Source organism: Onychostoma macrolepis, chromosome 08 (genome assembly GCF_012432095.1).
Source record: "Onychostoma macrolepis isolate SWU-2019 chromosome 08, ASM1243209v1, whole genome shotgun sequence".
Classification (NCBI taxonomy): domain Eukaryota; kingdom Metazoa; phylum Chordata; class Actinopteri; order Cypriniformes; family Cyprinidae; genus Onychostoma; species Onychostoma macrolepis.
Window position 1 is genome coordinate 1170054 of NC_081162.1, and position 20474 is coordinate 1190527.

Sequence of the window (20474 nt, forward strand, 5' to 3'; positions counted from 1 at the left end):
AAATACCGGTATCCCCTTCCCCTTGTTCCAGCAGCCCTTGAACAACTACGCGGCGCCACCGTCTTCACAAAATTGGACCTCCGCAGCGCATATAACCTCATCCGCATAAGAGAAGGAGACGAATGGAAGACAGCCTTGATCACCCCTACCGGTCACTACGAATACCGGGTAATGCCGTATGGGCTTGTCAACGTCCCTTCCGTCTTCCAGGGGTTTATGCACGAGGTGCTCCGGGAGTTTCTGAACCGATTTGTTATAGTTTATATAGATGACATCCTCATCTACTCCCGGAGCTTGGCCGACCATCGCCACCACGTTGCGGAGGTCCTCCACAAACTCCGTCACTTTCACCTCTACCTCAAGGCCGAAAAATGCACCTTCCACCAACCCTCCGTACACTTTCTGGGATATATCATCGACCAGCGTGGCGTCCGCATGGACAAGGGGAAGGTGGAAGCAGTCACATCCTGGCCAGTTCCCTCCACAATCAAAGAACTTCAGAGATTTCTCGGATTTTCAAATTTCTACCGACGTTTCATTCCAAACTACAGCACCACCACCAGTCCCCTCACAGACATTCTCAAGGGTAAGAACAAGACCCTCACCTGGACCCCCCAAGCTCAAAAGGCTTTTGACGACCTTAAGCAGACCTTCACCAACGCACCACTCCTCATTCACCCGGACCCTGAAGCTCAATTCATTGTAGAGGTAGACGCATCCACCACGGGCGTAGGAGCCGTCTTATCTCAGCAGCAGGGGAAGCCTCCAAAACTCCATCCATGCGCCTACTTCTCCAAAAAACTCAGCCCGGCGGAACGAAATTACGATATAGGAAATCGGGAACTATTGGCGGTAAAGTTAGCCCTAGAGGAATGGAGGCACTGGCTGGAGGGAGCAAAGCACCCTTTTCTTGTACTCACAGATCATAAAAACCTGCAATATATTCGAGAAGCCAAACGACTAAACCCAAGACAAGCCCGCTGGGCACTATTCTTTACTCGCTTCCAGTTTACAATATCCTACAGACCCGGAACCAAGAACATCAAGGCCGACGCCCTATCCAGGATCCATAGCCTCGAAGAAGATACTCCCGAACCTGAACCCATCATACCTACTCCCATCATCACAAGTCCCATACAATGGTCCTCTCCACCAGTCGCCTCCACCACGCCTCCCGCCAATCCGCCGGGCTGTCCCCCAAACCTACAATATGTTCCTCGGACCCAACGGACTCCCCTAATCCACTCCACCCATACTTCACTTGGTACTGGCCACCCAGGGGCCAACGCAACTCTCTCATAGCTAGGAGACCGCTTCTGGTGGCCAAACATGGCCCGGGACGTCAGAAGGTTTGTGCGAGGCTGCCCGGACTGTGCCATATCCAAGAGTTCCCGTCATCTACCAGCAGGCAAACTTCAACCTCTACCCATACCTCAACATCCGTGGTCACACCTAGAAGTGGACTTCATTACCGACCTACCCGTATCCGATGGTAATACCTGCATACTAGTAATCATAGACCGTTTTTCCAAGTCATGCCGACTTATTCCCCTCAAGGGTCAAGTCAAGTCACCTTTATTTATATAGCGCTTTTACAATACAGATTGTGTCAAAGCACTTAACAGTATCAAATTGGAGGATAGAGTGTCAGTAATGTATAATGATAAGATTAAACACTCAATTTTCAGTTAAAGGCATTTCATTATTGAATTCAGAGATGTCATTGTCTAGCTCAGTTTAGTTTAAATAGTATCTGTGCAATCAAATCGGCGATAATCGCTAGAAATTAAGTGTCCCCAACTGAGCAAGCCAGAGGCGACAGCGGCAAGGAACCAAAACTCCTCTGAGACATAATGGAGAAAAACCTTGGGAGAAACCAGGCTCAGTCGGGGCCAGTTCTCCTCTGACCAGACGAAACCCGCAGTTCAAAAGTTTCTATTTCTATTTTAATTTTGTTGCAATTTCTAACAATAGTAGTATTATGTAGTTAGGTATTTTATTATATTTTAGTTATTTTGTTATTTTTGGTTGATATATCTGGGGATATATCTCTGGGGGTCATCCGGGCGTCCTGGTCTCCGCCGACGATCAGGGCCGCAGACGTCACCTCCGGCGCCGACCCACCATCTGATCGGACACGGACCGAGAAACAGACTAGGAAAAAACAGACAAACATTAGCGCAGATGCCATTCAACTTACGATGTAACGAGTACATCGTGTGTTATGGGGAGTGTTCCCGGTTCCGGTTGATCTAATTAATGCAGCCTAACAATCCTTTAACGGATTTGAATAATAGAAGCGTATTAATGTGTTATGTGTAAGCCAGGCTAAAGAGATGGGTCTTTAATCTAGATTTAAACTGACAGAGTGTGTCTGCCTCCCGAACAGTGTTAGGTAGACTGTTCCAGAGTTTGGGTGCTAAATAGGAAAAGGATCTGCCGCCCGCAGTCGATTTTGATATTCTAGGTATTATCAAACGGCCAGAGTTTTGAGAACGCAGCGGACGTGGAGGACTATAATGCGATAAGAGCTCGCTCAAGTACTGAGGAGCTAAACCATTCAGGGCTTTATAAGTAATTAACAAGATTTTAAAATCTATCCGATGCTTGATAGGGAGCCAGTGCAGTGTTGACAGAACCGGGCTAATATGGTCATATTTCCTGGTTCTAGTAAGGACTCTAGCTGCTGCATTTTGGACCAACTGTAGTTTGTTGATCAAGCGTGCAGAACAACCACCCAATAAAGCATTACAATAGTCTAACCTTGAGGTCATAAACGCATGAATTAACATTTCTGCATTTGACGTTGAGAGCATTGGTCGCAATTTAGATATGCTTTTGAGATGAAAAATGCAGTTTTACAGATGCTAGAAACATGGCTTTCAAATGACAGATTGCTATCGAACAGCACACCTAGGTTCCTGACTGATGAAGAAGAATTGACAGAGCAGCCGTCAAGTGTTAGATAATGTTCTAGGTTACATGTGGGGTTTTAGGTCCGATAATTAACACCTCTGTTTTTCAGAATTTAGCAGTAAAAATTACTCGTCATCCAGTTTTTATATCGACTATGCATTCCGTTAGTTTCTCAATTTGGTGTGTTTCACCGGTCGCGAAGAAATATAGAGCTGAGTATCATCAGCATAACAGTGAAAGCTAACACCATGTCTCCTGATAATATCTCCCAAGGGTAACATATAGGCGTGAAAAGTAACGGCCCTAGTACTGAGCCTTGAGGTACTCCATACTGCACTTGTGATCGATATGATACCTCTTCATTCACTGCTACGAACTGATGGCGGTCAGATAAGTACGATTTGAACCATGCTAAGGCACTTCCACTAATGCCAACAAAGTTTTGTAGTCTATTCAAAAGAATGTTGTGGTCGATAGTGTCGAACGCAGCGCTAAGATCCAGTAGAACTAATAAAGAGATACAACCACAATCAGATGATAGAAGCAGGTCATTTGTAACTCTAATGAGAGCAGTCTCAGTACTATGATACGATCTAAATCCTGACTGGAATTCCTCACAGATATCATTTTCTCTAGGAAGGAATATAATTGTGAGGATACTACCTTTTCTAGTATCTTTGACAGAAAAGGGAGATTTGAGATCGGTCTGTAATTAACTAGATCTTTGGGGTCAAGTTGTGGTTTTTAATGAGAGGCTTAATAACAGCCAATTTGAAGGTTTTGGGGACATATCCTAATGACAATGATGAATTAATAATAGCCAAAAGAGGATCTATGACTTCTGGAAGCAGCTCTTTTAGTAGTTTAGATGGAATCGGGTCTAACATACATGATGTTGGTTTAGATGATTTAACAAGTTTATACAATTCTTCCTCTCCTACAGTAGAGAATGAGTGGAATTGTTCCTCAGGGGTCTATAGTGCGCTATCTGATGCGATACTGTAGTTGACGGCTGCAGGATACAATTTTATCTCTGATAGTATCGATCTTGGAAGTGAAGTAGTTCATAAAGTCATTACTGCTATGCTCTTGGGAAATGCCAACACCTGTTGATGCTTGATTTTTCGTTAATTTAGTTACTGTATTGAATAAATATCGGGGTTATGTTTGTTTTCTTCTAGAAGAGACGAAAAGTAATCAGATCTAGCAGTTTTAATGCTTTTCTGTAGGATAGGGTACTTTCCGCCAAGCTAAACGAAATACCTCTAATTTAGTTTTCCTCCAGCTGCGCTCCATTTTCCGGGCTGCTCTCTTTAGGGCGAGTGTGCTCATTATACCACGGTGTTGGACTCTTATCCTTAATCTTCCTTAAGCGTAAAGGAGCAACCGCATCTAAAGTGCTAGAAAAGAGAGAGTCCATAGTTCCTGTTACATCATCAAGTTGTTCTGAGCTATTGGATATGCTGAGGAACTGAGATAAGTCAGGAAGATTATTTATAAAGCAGTCTTTTGTGGTAGAGGTAATGGTTCTACCATATTTGTAACAAGAAGTTGGCTTTACAGCTTTAGCTATATGGAATATACAGGAGACTAGATAATGATCTGAGATATCATCGCTCTGCTGCAAAATTTCAACGCCACTGACATCAATTCCATGTGACAGTATTAAATCTAGAGTATGATTTCGACAATGAGTAGGTCCTGACACGTGTTGTTTAACACCAATTGAGTTTAGAATGTCTATAAATGCTGATCCCAACGAATCTCTGTCATTATCAACATGGATATTAAAATCACCAACGATTAGGACTTTATCTGCAGTCAGCACTAACTCTGATAGAAGATCAGAAAATTCTTTAATAAAGTCTGTATGGTGCCCTGGTGGCCTGTATACAGTAGCCAGTACAAACATCACAGGGATTTATCATTAACACTTGTTTCTTTGGATAACGTTATATGAAGCACCATTACTTGAACGAATTATACTTGAAACCCAACCTCTGAGAGATACTGAAAATATTTCTATAAATTGTAGCAACACCTCCCCTTTACCTTTTGGACGCGGTTCATGTTTGTAACAGTAATCTTGGGGTGTAGACTCGTTTAAAGTAATGTAATCATCTTGTTTTAGCCAGGTTTCTGTCAGACAAAGCACATCTAGTTTATGGTCAGTGAACATATCATTTACAAAAAGTGCTTTTGAAGAAAGGGATCTAATATTTAATAAGCCAAGCTTTATCATGTGTTTATCTGTATTATATCGTTTTTATTTGTTGAACATCAATTAAATTGTTACTATTACTTTGGTTTGGATGTTTTCTGTATTTTCTAGTTCGGGAACAGACACAGTCTCTATAGTGTGATATCTAGGTGAAAAAGTTTCTATGTGCTGAGAGTTAACTGACTTTGGTGGCGTGAGGCGGCTAGCAGGCGATCGGTTTAGCCAGTCTGTCTGCTTCCTGACCTGGGCTCCAGTTAGTCAAGTACAAACTCTAAGACTATGTGCCATATTTCTAGAGAGAAGAGCGGCACCACCCCAGGAGGGATGAACACCATCTCTTTTCAACAGGTCAGGTCTGCCCCAAAAATTCTTCCAATTGTCTATAAAGCCTATGTTATTTTGCGGGCACCACTTAGACATCCAGCCATTAAGTGACGACAGTCTGCTATGAATCTCATCACCACGGTAAGCAGGAGCGGACCAGAGCATATTACAGTGTCTGACATCGTACTTGCAAGTTCACACACCTCTTTAACATTATTTTTGGTGATCTCCGACTGGCGAAGTCGAACATCATTAGCGCCGACGTGGATAACAATCTTACTGAATTTACGTTTAGCATTAGTCAGCACTTTTAAATTTGCCAAGATGTCAGGCGCTCTGGCTCCCGGTAAACAATGGACTATGGTGGCTGGTGTCTCTATTTTCACGTTCCGTACAATAGAATCGCCAATAACTAGAGCACTTTCATCAGGTTTCTCGGTGGGTGCGTCACCGAGTGGGGAGAACCTGTTTGATGTTCTGATCGAACGGAAGAGTGGTGTTTTGACCCGCGACTATGCCGCCTCACTGTCACCCAGTTGCCCTGCTGCACGGGCTCAACCGAAACCGAACAATGTACAGGACTCCTTGAGCTAGTCGCATCCAAAGCAGTATCTACAGCCCTCACATTCTTACTATCCTCAACTAAAGTTTGGATGCGTGGGTCTCCCAAGGGTCTCCCAACTGCTCTCCAAACCGCAGAACTCCTCTTCAATCACGTCTTCCGATACTTTGGCCTCCCTGAAGATGTAGTATCCGATAGAGGACCCCAATTCATTTCCTGAGTCTGGAAGGCCTTCTTCTCCCTCCTAGGTGTGACCGTCAGTTTATCATCAGGTTATCATCCACAGTCCAATAGGCAGACTGAGCGCAAAATCCAGGAGATAGGACGATTCCTGAGAACCTTCTGCCATGGCCGCCAGAACTCCTGGAACCAGTTCTTAGGCTGGGCCGAGTACGCACAAAATTCCCTGCGACAACAATCCACTGGACTTACCCCATTCCAGTGCGTACTCGGTTTCCAGCCTCCCCTGTTCCCCTGGTCAGGTGAGCCCTCCAACGTCCCTTCCATCGACCACTGGTTCCGGAAGAGCGAGAGAGTCTGGGACGCAGCACACCACCAGCTTCAACAGGCAGTGCGTAGACAAAGAATGACAGCCGACGCCCGCAGATCAGAAGCCCCAAACTACCAACCTGGGGAGAAAGTTTGGGTGTCAACTAGGGATATCCGTCTACGCCTGCCCTGTAAAAAGCTTAGTCCCAGATTCATTAGCCCCTTCACCATACTGGAACGTATCAACCCTGTCACATACAAACTCAAATTACCACACCACTACAGAATTCACCCTACGTTCCATGTTTCACTGCTTAAACCCTTCTCTCCACCTCTCACCACAGGGCCTGACTTGGAGGAAGAGACCCCTCTCCCACACATCCTAGAAGAAGGTACCGTTTACCAAGTTAAGGAGATCCTGGAATCCCGGCGTCGTGGTGGTAAACTCGAATATCTCGTGGATTGGGAGGGATATGGCCCTGAGGAACGCTCGTGGGTAACCAGAGATGACATCTTGGACCCAACTCTACTCAAGGAATTCCATGCAATCCACCCAGATCGCCCAGGACCCCGAGGCAGGGGCAGACCACCGCGACGCCGGGGTCGGCCCTCAGGAGCGGGCCGTGGAGAGGGGGGTACTGTCACGGACCAGTCAGGCCCTTCACTCCACCAATCACATCGCTCCACATCCCCTGAGTATTAATCGCACTCACCTGCACCTGATCACCATGCCAATCACCAGCACTATAAAGGATCACCACACACACACTTCAGCGTCCGATCTCGTCATTGCTACGTGGACTCAACCTCTTGGTATCCTGTATCTGAAAAGACCATATCCTCCCGAAAATCTAAGAAATACTTACCCTGTCTGACTTACCTGCTGTGTTCTCCCACCTTGTGTCCTCCTCCCTTCATAGAGCTCCGTCCTCGAAGTGTGTGTGTGTCTCCCCGGATCGATCCTGTCTCGTCTCCCCGTACGCCTGAGGAAAAGAGAAGAATCTCAAGCACATCATACTACCCGTTTGATTTACCATTCTGAAGTCACCTACTCACCTTGCAAGAAACCTAAAGTCACCTGAGTGTCTCACCTGTTTTAATAAACACCTAATTCTCCTTTACCATCTTCGTGTCAGAGTCCATCCATAACAAATACTACTGTTGTTAGAAATTGCAACAAAATTAAAATAGAAATATAAACTTTTGAACTGCGGGTTTCATCTGGCCAGAGGAGAACTGGCTCACCGACTGAGCCTGGTTTCTCCCAAGGTTTTTTTCTCCATTCTGTCTCAGAGGGAGTTTTGGTTCCTTGCCGCTGTCGCCTCTGGCTTGCTCAGTTGGGGACACTTAATTTCTAGCGATTATCGCCGATTAGATTGCACAGATACTATTTAAACTAAACTGAGCTAGACAATGACATCTCTGAATTCAATAATGAAATGCCTTTAACTGAAAATTGAGTGTTTAATCTTATCATTATACATTACTGACACTCTATCCTCCAATTTGATACTGTTAAGTGCTTTGACACAATCTGTATTGTTAAAAGCGCTATATAAATAAAGGTGACTTGACTTGACTTTATGGTGCATGGGAAGTGGATTGAGGTGTAAGTGATTAGTAATCTGGTGATTGTGATCGGGTGTAGGTGGATGGTGAGGCTGGTGAGTCCGTGACAGTACCCCCTCCCCCACGGGCGTCTCCTGGCACCTGTAACCGACGGCGTGGATGACCGCGCCTCCTGGGAGCAGGTCGATCCGGACTGGATGGGACTGGAGTATGGTGATGCACCAAGCCCTTGCCCAGCGACTTTCCTTGAATATTGAAGATCTGATAACTGATGGCATTGTGATGATGGGGGAGTTTGATTTGGACAAGGCAGAGAGAGGAAATGAAATTTCCGGAGGCTCCGTAATCGATGAGGACTTTGAATGGAAAAGAGTGGTTCATATAAATCAGGAGAGCATCAATGTGAGGAATTTTCTTAACATCTGGATGTATACGAACCGTACTCACCGCTGGGTGTGAAAGGCAAACAGGGCAGGCTGACAAGAGATGGTCACTGGATCCGCAGTATAAGCACCCTCAGAGACTTGTTCCGTCTGTGATAGGTGATAACGATCTGTCTGCATAGGCTCCGGCACTGGAGGATTAGTGACCGGTGAGGCAGCAGCGGAGAGTGGTCCTTCCGTGTGGCAAGCAGTTAGATGTTGTGAGATGAGAAGGGATTTCTGTAGGAAACTTTCAAGCCCCATGATGTCATCATAGATGGACATTTGATGCCGAAGAGATGGGTTGATTCCCCGCCAATATGCTGACAAGAGAGCCGTTTCATTCCATCCGCTGTTCGCACCGAGTGTATGGAATCGCACTGTGTAGTCATGAATTGAGAGCTCCGCTTGCCGTGACCAGAAGAGCTCGTAATGCACGGAGATTGCAGAAGTAGATTTGCCAAACACCTCATGGAAATGGTCCACAAACGCATCCAGAGTGATTCCGTCCATTGCACTGCTCTCCCGGACAACAGAGACATGATAAAAGCGACCTTGGCTTTATCACTCACAAACAGCTGGGGTTGTAACTCAAAGTAGAGAGAGCATTGGAGAAGGAATCCGCTGCAGGCGTCCGCCTCACCGGAGTAGGTCGCGGGCTTGGCCATGGGACAGGCGGAGGTGGATGGCGTGATAGGAGGGGGGGCTGAAGGGATTCCCAGAGTGCTTGTACCAATTCTGTGAAGTAATCTGGTGTGAGGGGGCTCTGTGGCTCCATCATGCTGTTCGCACATAACAGGTCCTTTAAAACTTTGTAACAGACTGGTCTTCTGTCACACACTGGATGGAGAGGCACATGAGGATGAGTATAGTAAGAGTTTCTTTATTAAACAAACTGAAGGCAACGTCAAAAGGTAAATGCAATAACTCAAGAGTTCAATGAAGCTCAATAAACTGAGGAATTAATCGTCCTTATATTTCCCTTTCAGGAGAATCAACTGGAGCAAGACATCCATGGAGCCACAGGGATCCAGCAGGTAACCTTGTAACCTCAAGACCAGTCAACGAAGGAATGAGGTGAGTAGACCTTTATGGTGCATGCAGAGGTTGCGTTAGACTTTAATATTATCTGTCATTTTGACAGACAGGGTCGTACAAATTCCGTCATAATCTATTATTACCCGCCATTTTAATTTTCGTATTTTAATTATAATAACCCATTTAATTGCTTTTATTTTTGTTCATGTTTTAATTTTTAATAATGAACCTAAAGGACGAGCATATTGGCTTATGCATTTATTTCTTTATGAAGAGAACAGAGACTGCGTCAGTGACAGCGGAGGACACTAAAACAACAAAATATGCTAGTGCTGGATAAAAAAAATAAAAATAAAATAAAACCGATTTCTCTGTTTTAATAGATTCTTATTTTTATGAACCAATATCATTTCTTAACTCCCAATCGATGCTGTTTTCATTTGATGAATGCACAGTAACGTTAGACAATCGGCTAAACTTTGTGTGTTGTTACTTTTGATATGAAATGCAGTCTCAGGTTTCAAATTCTGTCCATTTTATTAGGAAATTCAAGCAATAAATACCGTTTTGGCTTTAATGTGGCGTGATAGATCGCTGTAGAAACCTCAGATCAAGCGATTCTCTTTACTATACTCGCCTGTGAGTAATCAAAGACACAGCAAAAGACCTTTATTTTTGTTCTGGAGACGATCGCGCGCTCTGCTGCCTCACTGGAGCGCACTCGCCACCAACTGGACAGGGCTGGGAATTACAGTTATAAATTACAATAGATCACCCTCAGTGTGTGCAATCTGCCAAAGTAACGGACGGCCTTCAGATTTTTCCGTCACTGCTAAAAAAATTCCGTCAATGACGGAGAATTTTCAGTTAACGCGACCTCTGGGTGCATGGGAAGTGGAGTCAAGTGTAAGTGATTAGTAATCTGGTTGGCTCAGATTATCATATGTGTATGTAGGGGGGGATCCGAATGCAGTTCCTCACATGGCTAATTACAACTCCTCAACTTTTTTCTTAACACCCAACTGTTCAGACTGTAGATTCACCAACACGGCATCCAACGCATCAATGAGCCACTTTAAATTGTTGCCTTTAAATTCGTCTCGATGGCTGCAAGTATAGTACTGAGCAGAGGGAATCACTCATGGCGTCGCCATCTTTCATCGCCATCGTCCTTCGAGAGCTTTTTGGAAGTCATTATTACATTAAATGTAGAGAAAATGAGAACTTTGGACACACTGCTACAATCTGCAACAATTAAGGAAGAAGCAGTGACACCAAACTTTGGGCGAACTAGTATATTGACGGATATATTAAACAAAACCAGCAGTCAACTTCGAGGAGACTTAAAAAGTGTGTCTACTCCATTCGCTGCACGCTAGTGCACGTTTTAATTTATATGCTGTTTATTGTTGATGATCTCATTATTTTCCATATGCATACATATGAGATCACTAGTTTTTGAGTCTTCCTCGCCTGTGTTTTTGATCGAGTGATTCTGAACTCATTCAGGAGATGCGTCCTCGAGTGTATAACAGTGAAAACATGGAAACCCAGAAAATTCTGTGTTTGGCAGAGAAGCGTTGTCTCATGAATAATGGAAAATTCCGTGTTTGGCGGGGAAAGAGTTAAATGTTCAATTGTTATTTTTAATTCATTTTTAATGAGCATTATAACTGAACATTTTCAATTAGCAATAGTTTTATTGCATCCATCCATCAGGCAATGATGCATGTGTAGTGTCTAAATGTGTGTTTTTGCCCATTTCTGGTTGTTGTGTAATATTGACAAAGACTCCTCTTTAACTCTGCATGTGTATATGATACTGACAATACAATTGTTGGACAACATTTATACAATAATGATATGGGTTCACAACAGCTCTCATCTGTGTCTTTTTCTCACTGAAGAATGATTGACTCATGGGGAGTGTTAAACAGATAATGGCTACTTCCCTGAAATTCCTTCCCTCTTTCCCAATTGTTTACAAGTCACCTGTTTGGCCTAGAGACAACATTCCCCAAAAGCTTGCTCAGTCTTGGTTTCTAATAGCTTAGTACATGATGTTAGTTACTGTTAATGTTGGTTACGGGCACTGTTTATTATTAAAGCTTTATTAAACTTTTGTGATTAATACAATGAGGCAATGTGATGTAACTCTCTGAATTCCAGATGGAAAGTGCTCTCAAACACTGTGTCCTAACCATGCACAGTTTCTAGCCCAACCAACCATGACAATGCCAATCAAGTGACGTGTGTCCTGCACAAATTGCAAAGTCATTCAACCAAAAGTCTTAAGAACTAAACATCAAACATGCATTATGTTGTGAGTCTAAGTAAGCACTGTTACACACACTGATTGGATTTACATTGAAGCACAAAACCACATGGAGAAAAACATTAACTGACCTGCTGTTTTTGATAATTCGTAAACCTTTCCTTCTCTCTCCTCAAGGTCATTACATTCTCAGAGGTCGATATGTTTCTCATGGGAGAAAGTTCTAGTAGATTGATGCAGCCATCTTTTTCACTGACAGCAGCCAGCAAAGCCTGTTGTCTGGTGGGTAGGTAAGAGGAGGGGGTTGGTTACGACCTACGGTAAGTCATTAGTTAGTCATTACTTAAACAGAAGCAGACACAAACACAAAATACAGTAAACACACATGCACACACAATGAAGGGCACAGCAGGAGGACATACTTAGCTATCAAGAGCATTTCGGTGATAACTCACAGTCTCCTGCTCTTTTCCTGTGATCAGAAGAATTTAGGCCATATGGGGAACAATTTTGCCCTAAAGGTCAGACAGGGAATCTTAACAAACCGGTGTCTAATCATTAGACTACTCCAAAAAAAAAAAAAAACCCTCTCTCTTACACAAACTATTGTTTGATGCATCCACAACCACCATAAAAACAATGAGTAAATTAAACCATGGTGGAGCAAAGCTTATACTGAAGGTGTAATACAGGGGTGTCCAAACCTCTTCCTGGAGGGCCACTGTCCTGCAGAGTTTAGCTCTAATCCTAATTGAGTACAGGTCTTCAGACTCACTAGAAATTTCCAGGAAAGTGTGTTGAAGCTTAATGGAACTAAACTCTGCAGGATGTTGGCCCTCCAAGAGCAGGATTGGTTAACCCCTAGTGTAGTACATTCTTCCCTCCACATCATCTGCCTTTTAATTTGGTAAGATATTGGAAATTATTAGTTTATCTTATATTTGTTCACATTGTATAGTTTTGCCATATATTCCTATTATAGTGCATTTTCAATAGACTTGTTCTGGGAACACTGGAAATTTCCTACCCAGCACGCAATAACTTTATTTATTAGACCAGGTTGCTTTTTGTGATATATGGACACCAACCACCAGTTTTAATAAGGAGACGTGTTCAAAAGAGATTGGATTTCAGTTGCTGTGCAACGAGATCGGTCCACTAGTTAGTCAAGCTATGCCATGCCATTGCCCATTATTCAAATTAACTCTTCTTCATACAAGTCAATAACCACCTCAGTATACGTAAAAACTTTTCTGCAAATTAAGGGATTTTATATATTTTTTTAATTTGCCGTTTCCATCACTCATTTCTGATGTGATGCTTCAAAATGTGCATTAAAACAGGGTGATGGAAACTTAGCAATTTCAATTGGTGTGGAGTTATATAAAAACAAAGTTTGCATAATACACACCCTGTAACTGAGTTGTTATTTTACTCTAGCCTGGTGCAGACTGAGACACCGTCACCACTGCTTAGCTTTTCATATTCAATTTCATAATTAAAATTTAACCTGCAATTTGAGAGACCCTGTATAGCAGCAAAGGGAGTGATTATTGGCTGGTTCCATGGTCTGGATCAGTAGCCATTTGTTCGGAGCATTCCAAGAACACACATATGAAAAAGTGTTTTGCATCCATAAATTACCTCAATTGCATCTAACCCTTCGGGCATCTTCATTTTTGGGATACATTTAGCAGTCAAAAGTGACTGAAACCATGAAATGCAACAGTTTTTTTTTTTTTTTTTTTTTTAAGGAAAATCAATTTAGTATATTTTTGTTCAATAATATTTCAATATTTCTTGATTATCACTTAGAACTTTGAGGGGATTTTATGATACTATGCAATATATATAAAATTTTTATGAGCTTTTTTTTCCACAGTCATTTTTGACCAAGAAGGTACAAAGTGTTACTTTTTAAAATTTTTTGACCCTTTAACATATGCAAATCATCTTCATGACGTTTCTGTGTGTGTGTGTGTGTGTGTGTGTGTGTGTGTGTGTTTACATAACTAATGTGACAAAAGTCACCAAGTGTTATCCCATTCTGATGAAGCAAAAAAAAACAAAAAAATTCAAAACTTTCAAATTCAAAAAATTCTGTCACTTCCAACCAAAGATGCCCAGAGGGTTAAGTTACCTATAGCTACATAACAATGTTTATAAAATAGATAGTTTTACTTCCAAATTATGTCCAATTTACACATGCCACTGTGTGAATATTTCCAAATTCTTCTGACCGCACATCAATTTAATTCTGTCAAAGAACCAATTTAGTACAAATTGTTAAAACGTTGCAGTTTTTGGTCACACTTTTAAGGTCCAACTCTCATTATTAACAAACCATTAACTACAACTTTTCCCTCATTAAACTTCTAATTTGCTGCTTATTAATAGTTAATAAGGTAGCTGTTAAGTTTAGGTATTGATTAGGATTGGGGATGTAGAAAATGGTCATGCAGAATATGTGCTTTATAAGTACTAATAAACAGCCAATATGTTAACAATAGGCATGCTAATAAGCAACTAGTTGAAAGTGAGAACTGGTCCCTATACTAAAGTGTTACTGAGTTTTTGTATTTATTTTGTTATTAATTCATAAGCATTGTAAACTATGATTATTATCAAAATATTTTATTATTTAATTTTACACAGTAACAATTTAATTAAATTTTTACATCAAGTATTGTCAAAAAAATAAATAAATGCTGAACTGTGAACTTATAAAGACTTCTGCAAGTCTTTTAAATAGTTATGAACATAGCGTAAAGTTTTAGTTTTCCTAAAACTTGAAACTTGATATTAATATTATTTTCCGCAAGAACTGATTGTGGCGCTTAAGGCCTGAAAAGGTAGAATGGTAGTACAAAAGACCTGAATAGCCATTAGGGAGTGCATTATCTAAGGCAAATGAGCTTTTGGGTTTCTCAAATTAAATTTGACAGGACAGTGGCCCTCCAAGACTAGAGCTTCCTCTTCCTGTGTAAAATAATCTGCTACGGTCAATCTGTAGCATGTGCATCTCTGAAAGATCCAGAATTACAATCTGCTGAACTGTTTGATCAGAACCTGATATATTAAAGCAGTATTTCACTAAACACACACCAACAAGTCAAGAACAAATGTGCAATATGTAGTCAAGTCAAGTCAAGTCACCTTTATTTATATAGCGCTTTAAACAATACAGATTGTGTCAAAGCAACTTTCCAATATCAGAATAGGAAAATGGTGTCAATAATGTAAAATGACAAGATTAAACACTCAATTTTCAGTTAAAGGCATTTCATTATTGAAGTCAGTGATGTCATCGTCCATAGATACACAGTGTATGTTCCTGAAGTAAGAGCACAGGATCACTTCTCTATATGAGTGTGTTAGAGGAAAAAATAAATAAAATAAAATGTGCAGTACTGTCGGTCCCCAGGGGCAGGATTGAAAACCACTGGTGTAGTGTGCAGTATGCAATGCTTGTGTACCAATAAACATAATAAATGCCATATGAGACTAATTCCTGCATTCCTGTTTTCCCATGTCATTTTGTAAAATGCCAGAGAAACAGATTACAGATTACACAGATAAAGAGAGAGTGTGTGTGTCTTGTCATTATGGTAAATGACTGTGCATGATGCTTTGTGTGTGTGTGTGTGTGTGTGTGTGTGTGTGTACCTGGTATTACCTACGTTATGGGGACAAGTCCCTACAAGTGTAGTAATACCAGTAAATTTTGAAATTGTGGAGACATTTGTTTGGTTCCCATGAGGAAACAAGGTTGTAAATCATACAGAAGTGTTTTGAAAATCTAAAAATGCCTCTAGTTTTGTGTGAGGGGTAGGTTTAGGATAAAGAGATACAGTTTGTACAGTATAAAAACCATTATGCCTATGGGATATCCACATAATGATAGGAATATCAGTGATAGAGTGTGTATGTATGTATACTGTACAACCCAAATTCCGGAAATGTTGGAATGTTTTTTTTTTTATTTGAATAAAACGAAAACTAAAAGAATTTCAAATCACATGAGCCAATTTTTTTATTCACAATAGAACATAGATAACATAACAAATGTTTAAACTGAAAAATTTGCAATTTTATTCTCAAAATGAGCTAATTTCAAATTTGATGCCTGCTACAGGTCTCAAAATAGTTGGGACGGGGGCATGTTTACCATGGTGTAGCATCTCCTCTTCTTTTCAAAACAGTTTGAAGACGTCTGGGCATGGAGGTTATGAGTTTCTGGAGTTTGGGTGTTGGAATTTGGTCCCATTCTTGCCTGATATAGGTTTCCAGCTGCTGAAGAGTTCGTGGTCATCTTTGACATATTTTTAGTTTAATGATGCACCAAATGTTCTCTATAGGTGAAAGATCTGGACTGCAGGCACTCTTCTACTATGAAGCCATGCTGTTGTAATAGCTGCAGTATGTGGTTTCACATTCTTAGGGTTAGGGTTAGGCCTTCCCTGAAATAGACATCGTCTGGAGGGGAGCATATGTTGCTCTAAAACCTTTATATACCTTTCAGCATTCATAGTGCCTTCCCATACGATCAGAGATGCTGGCTTTTGAACTGAACGTTGATAACACGCTGGAAGGTCTCCCTCCTCTTTAGCCCGGAGGACACAGCGTCCGTGATTTCCAAAAAGAATGAAAATATTTTGGACTTGTCTGACCATAGAACATTTTTCCACTTTGAAACAGTCCATTTTAAATAAGTCTTGGCCCACTGGACATGACAGTGCTTCTGGACCATGTTCACATATGGCTTCCTTTTTGCATGATAGAGCTTTAGTTGGCATCTGCAGATGGCACGGCGGATTGTGTTTACCAACAGTGGTTTCTGAAAGTATTGCTGGGCCCATTTAGTAATGTAAATGACAGAATCATGCCGATGAGTGATGCAGTGTTGTCTGAGGGCCCGAAGACCACAGGCATCCAACGAAGGTCTTCAGCCTTGTCCCTTATGCACAGAGATTTCTCGCAATTTGACATTGAGGAATGTTGTTTTTAAAGTATTTCACAATCTTTTTATGCACTCTTTCACATATTGGAGAGCCTCTGCCCATCTTTATTTCTGAGAGACTCTGCCTCTCTAAGACATCCCTTTTAAAGCTAATAATGTTTCAGACCTGATGTCAAATAACTTAATTAGTTGTTAGATGTTCTTCCAGCTGAATCTTTTCAAAATGTCTTGCTTTTTCAGCCCTTTGTTTCCCCCGTGCCAACTTTTTTGAGACCTGTAGGAGGCATCAAATTTTAAATGAGCTCATTTAGTGGATAAAAGTGCACAATTTATCCGTTTAAACATTTGTTAGGTTATCCATGTTCTATTGTGAATAAAATATTGGCTCATTATTATTATTCAAATTTTTAAAAACTTCCCAACATTTCCGGAATTTGGGTTGTGTGTGTGTGTGTGTGTGTAGATATATATATATATATATATATATATATATATATATATATATATATATATATATATATATATATATTCTTTTTCTATTGCATCTACTTGATTTCTTTTTATCAGAACCCTTCTTTATATATAAATAAATTAGAGGGTTCTTTTTAATAAAAAAGGTAAGCAAGTAGTAGAATAGAAATAGAATAGAGAATGTGAAGCTGATGTCATGCCATGCTGAGTTCTGGGAAACTGCTTTGTTTATCTGCCATACTGGGAGCATCTCGCTTCCTTTCCGCTACTGAGTTTAGGGTAGTATTTTGATTTTCTGTTGCGATTGTGAAAAATGTCACCATTGTATATCATTCATGCTGCATCAAGAATTACAATAGTAACGCACTGCAAGATCATTGTTCTGACAGAAAACTGGACAATGCAGTATGTTTATTTTGCCTTTTCTATGTGTAAAAACACCAAGGGAAGCACCCTAGGAAGCAACAAAGGAAGCTGGTTCTCGCACCTGGTCTGACGTCACAAGCAGCATCGGCTCCGTGGCGATCCTCAGCTCTGTCGTGCCGTACGGCGATTGTGGTGTGGTGGGCTCGGGCTGTCCGTCATTGGGGTGCACGGACTCCGCACAGTGGGGAGATGGGCTAGGCCCTGGGTCTGGCTGTGCTCTGGATAGGGGCAGGACACTCTCCAGACACCGGATAATCGCCTTCCTCCAGCTCAGTCCGGTGGTGTCTGGGAGGTCGACGGTGTGATGGTAGTTAGCCCCGATCCAGAACAGTGAGTTCAGTGCAGCGTTGTCAAATGCTGTTAGAATGGCGAGCTGGCTGAACTCAACCGCATACTCCACAAGGGGAAGATCCTTATGGGCTAGGGAGGTGAATAACGAGGTGAGGGGATCCATAAGGAAAAATAGAAATCAAAACACGTAAATCAAATGGAGGGGAAACACGCAAATTGTCTGTGCATGTTTTTTTTTTTCTCTCAAAGATTCTGTGCCCATTGACTGGCATTAGAGGACTGACAGACTACAACGGTTTGAGTTAAAAACCTTTGTTTGTGTTCTACTGAAGAAACAAAGTCACCTACATCTTGGATCCCCTTGGGGTAAGCAGATAAACATCAAATTTTCATTTTTGGGTGAACTATCCCTTTAAATAATTTACTGATACTGAATACTGATTTATTAATTAATGTGTAATATGTTATATTTTTTAAACAAATGAGCTCAAAGATTTTCAGAATTTTTACAACTCTTGCTTTAGACCATTTACAAATGTTAAATCTTAAAATAAAATGTTAAGGTTACCACTGCATCTTTCTGAAAAGAAATTGCAGCGATTGAATATAGGTTATTTATAGTTATTTTCAAATCTTTAATGTACTGTCAGTATAAAATAACTTAATTGTTGTTTATTAAATTCAAACAAATAAGTTCTTGTTAAAAACTAGCTAAAATTAAAAATTATTTGCTTATAATTTCTGCACAGGAGAGACTTGGTGTTGTTTCTAAACAAATAGAAATTTATCGGTATCTGCATCGGCTATCAGCCAAAATGAGTTAAAAAATATCGGATATCAGCAAAAACCCAATATCATGCATCCCTAATATACTGTATATATATATATATATATATATATATATGTTAACACTCTCTTTTTATCTCAAGGGAGTGTTAACTACGGCTACTCACAAATCAGGCAAACAACTGGACCTTATTTACACACGATACTGCTCCGTTGATCATGTGCTGGTTACTCTACTGCACACCTTGGATCACTTCCTCCTCGCTCTTAACCTCAACATGGCTCCTGACACAACACATACCCCTCCACATGTCATATTTCGACGTAACCTACGCTCACTCTCACCCTCTCTGCTATCTGCTATGGTTTCATCTTCGCTTCCTCATCCTAAACAGTTAGCATCTCTTGATGCTAACAGTGCTACTGATACTTTCTGCTCCACTCTTACATCTCGTTTAGACACTGTCTCCCCTTTGTCTTTCAGGCCAGCCCATACCACCCCTTCTGCCCCTTGGCTGTCTGATGATCTCCGCGAACATCGTTCTAAGCTCAGGGCTACTGAAAGTGTATTGCGCAAATCAAAAAATCCTACTGACTTCAATGTGTATCAGTCACTCCTCTCTTCCTTCTCTGCTAATGTCTCCACTACTAAAAGGACATACTATCATAACAAATTTAACAATTCGTCTAACACTTGCATGCTCTTTAAAACATTTTCCTCCCTCCTTTGTCCTCCTCCTCCCCCTCCTTCATCAACTCTAACAGCTGACAACTTGGCCACTTTCTTCATTAATAAAATTAAAACCATCAGTGTACAATTTTCCACACCACAATCTGTCAAGCACATCTTACCAGCAAACATACACTCATTCATACATCCTTCTCTTCACTCTCTGAGGCAGAAGTATCCAAACTCATCCTTTCTAATCATCCTACTACTTGTCCACTTGATCCTATTCCATCTCATCTCCTTCAAACCATTTCAGTACCTGCACTCATTTACATCATCAACACTTCCCTTCACACTGGTGTTTTTCCCTTAGCATTTAGACAGGCTCGTATAACCCCACTACTTAAGAAACCCACCCTTAACCCATCTCTTGAAGAGAACTACAGACCAGTTTCCCTTCTTCCTTTCATTGCAAAAACACTTGAAAGGGCTGCATTCAACCAAGTCTCTGCCTTTCTCATACAGAACAACCTCCTGGACAGCAACCAGTCTGGCTTCAGAAGTGGACATTCAACCGAGACTGCCTTGCTCTCAGTTATTGAAGCCCTAAGACTGGCAAGAGTGGATTCCAAATCTTCAGTACTTATCTTGCTAGATCTGTCTGTTGCTTTTGACATGGTTAACCACCAGATCCTCCTGTCAACCCTGTTGGCAAAGGGCATCTCAGGAACCGCACTCCAGTGGTTTGAGTTTTACCTCTCAGATAGGTCCTTCAAGGTAACTTGGAGAGGTGAGGTGTTCAAGTCGCAACATCTAACTACTGGGGTGCCTCAGGGCTCAGTTCTTGGACCACCTCTCTTCTCTTCTCTTCTCTTCTTCTATTATACAAATAACAAAAAACAAAAACAAAAAAAAAGGCCTCTAACACTAGCTTGCTCTATTCTTTTTCTATTCTTTGTTTTCTTTTTATTTCTTATATAATTTAAAAAATAAATAAATCTTGCTATGTGTACTGAGTTAGGCTGACTGTGACTTGTCATAGCACTTGCATATC

At 41.3% G+C, this 20474-nt stretch overlaps 1 protein-coding gene across 1 annotated transcript in view; it reads right to left on the reverse strand.

Annotated features, from left to right (window-relative positions):
* Nucleotides 1-20474, reverse strand: part of LOC131546034 (ERC protein 2) — a 96565-nt gene that overhangs the window by 26862 nt on the left and 49229 nt on the right. Inside the window, exon 11 of the mRNA XM_058785331.1 lies at nt 11948-12095. Within this exon, the coding sequence (XP_058641314.1) occupies nt 11948-12095 (148 nt within the window). The remainder of the gene's footprint in view (nt 1-11947; nt 12096-20474) is intronic.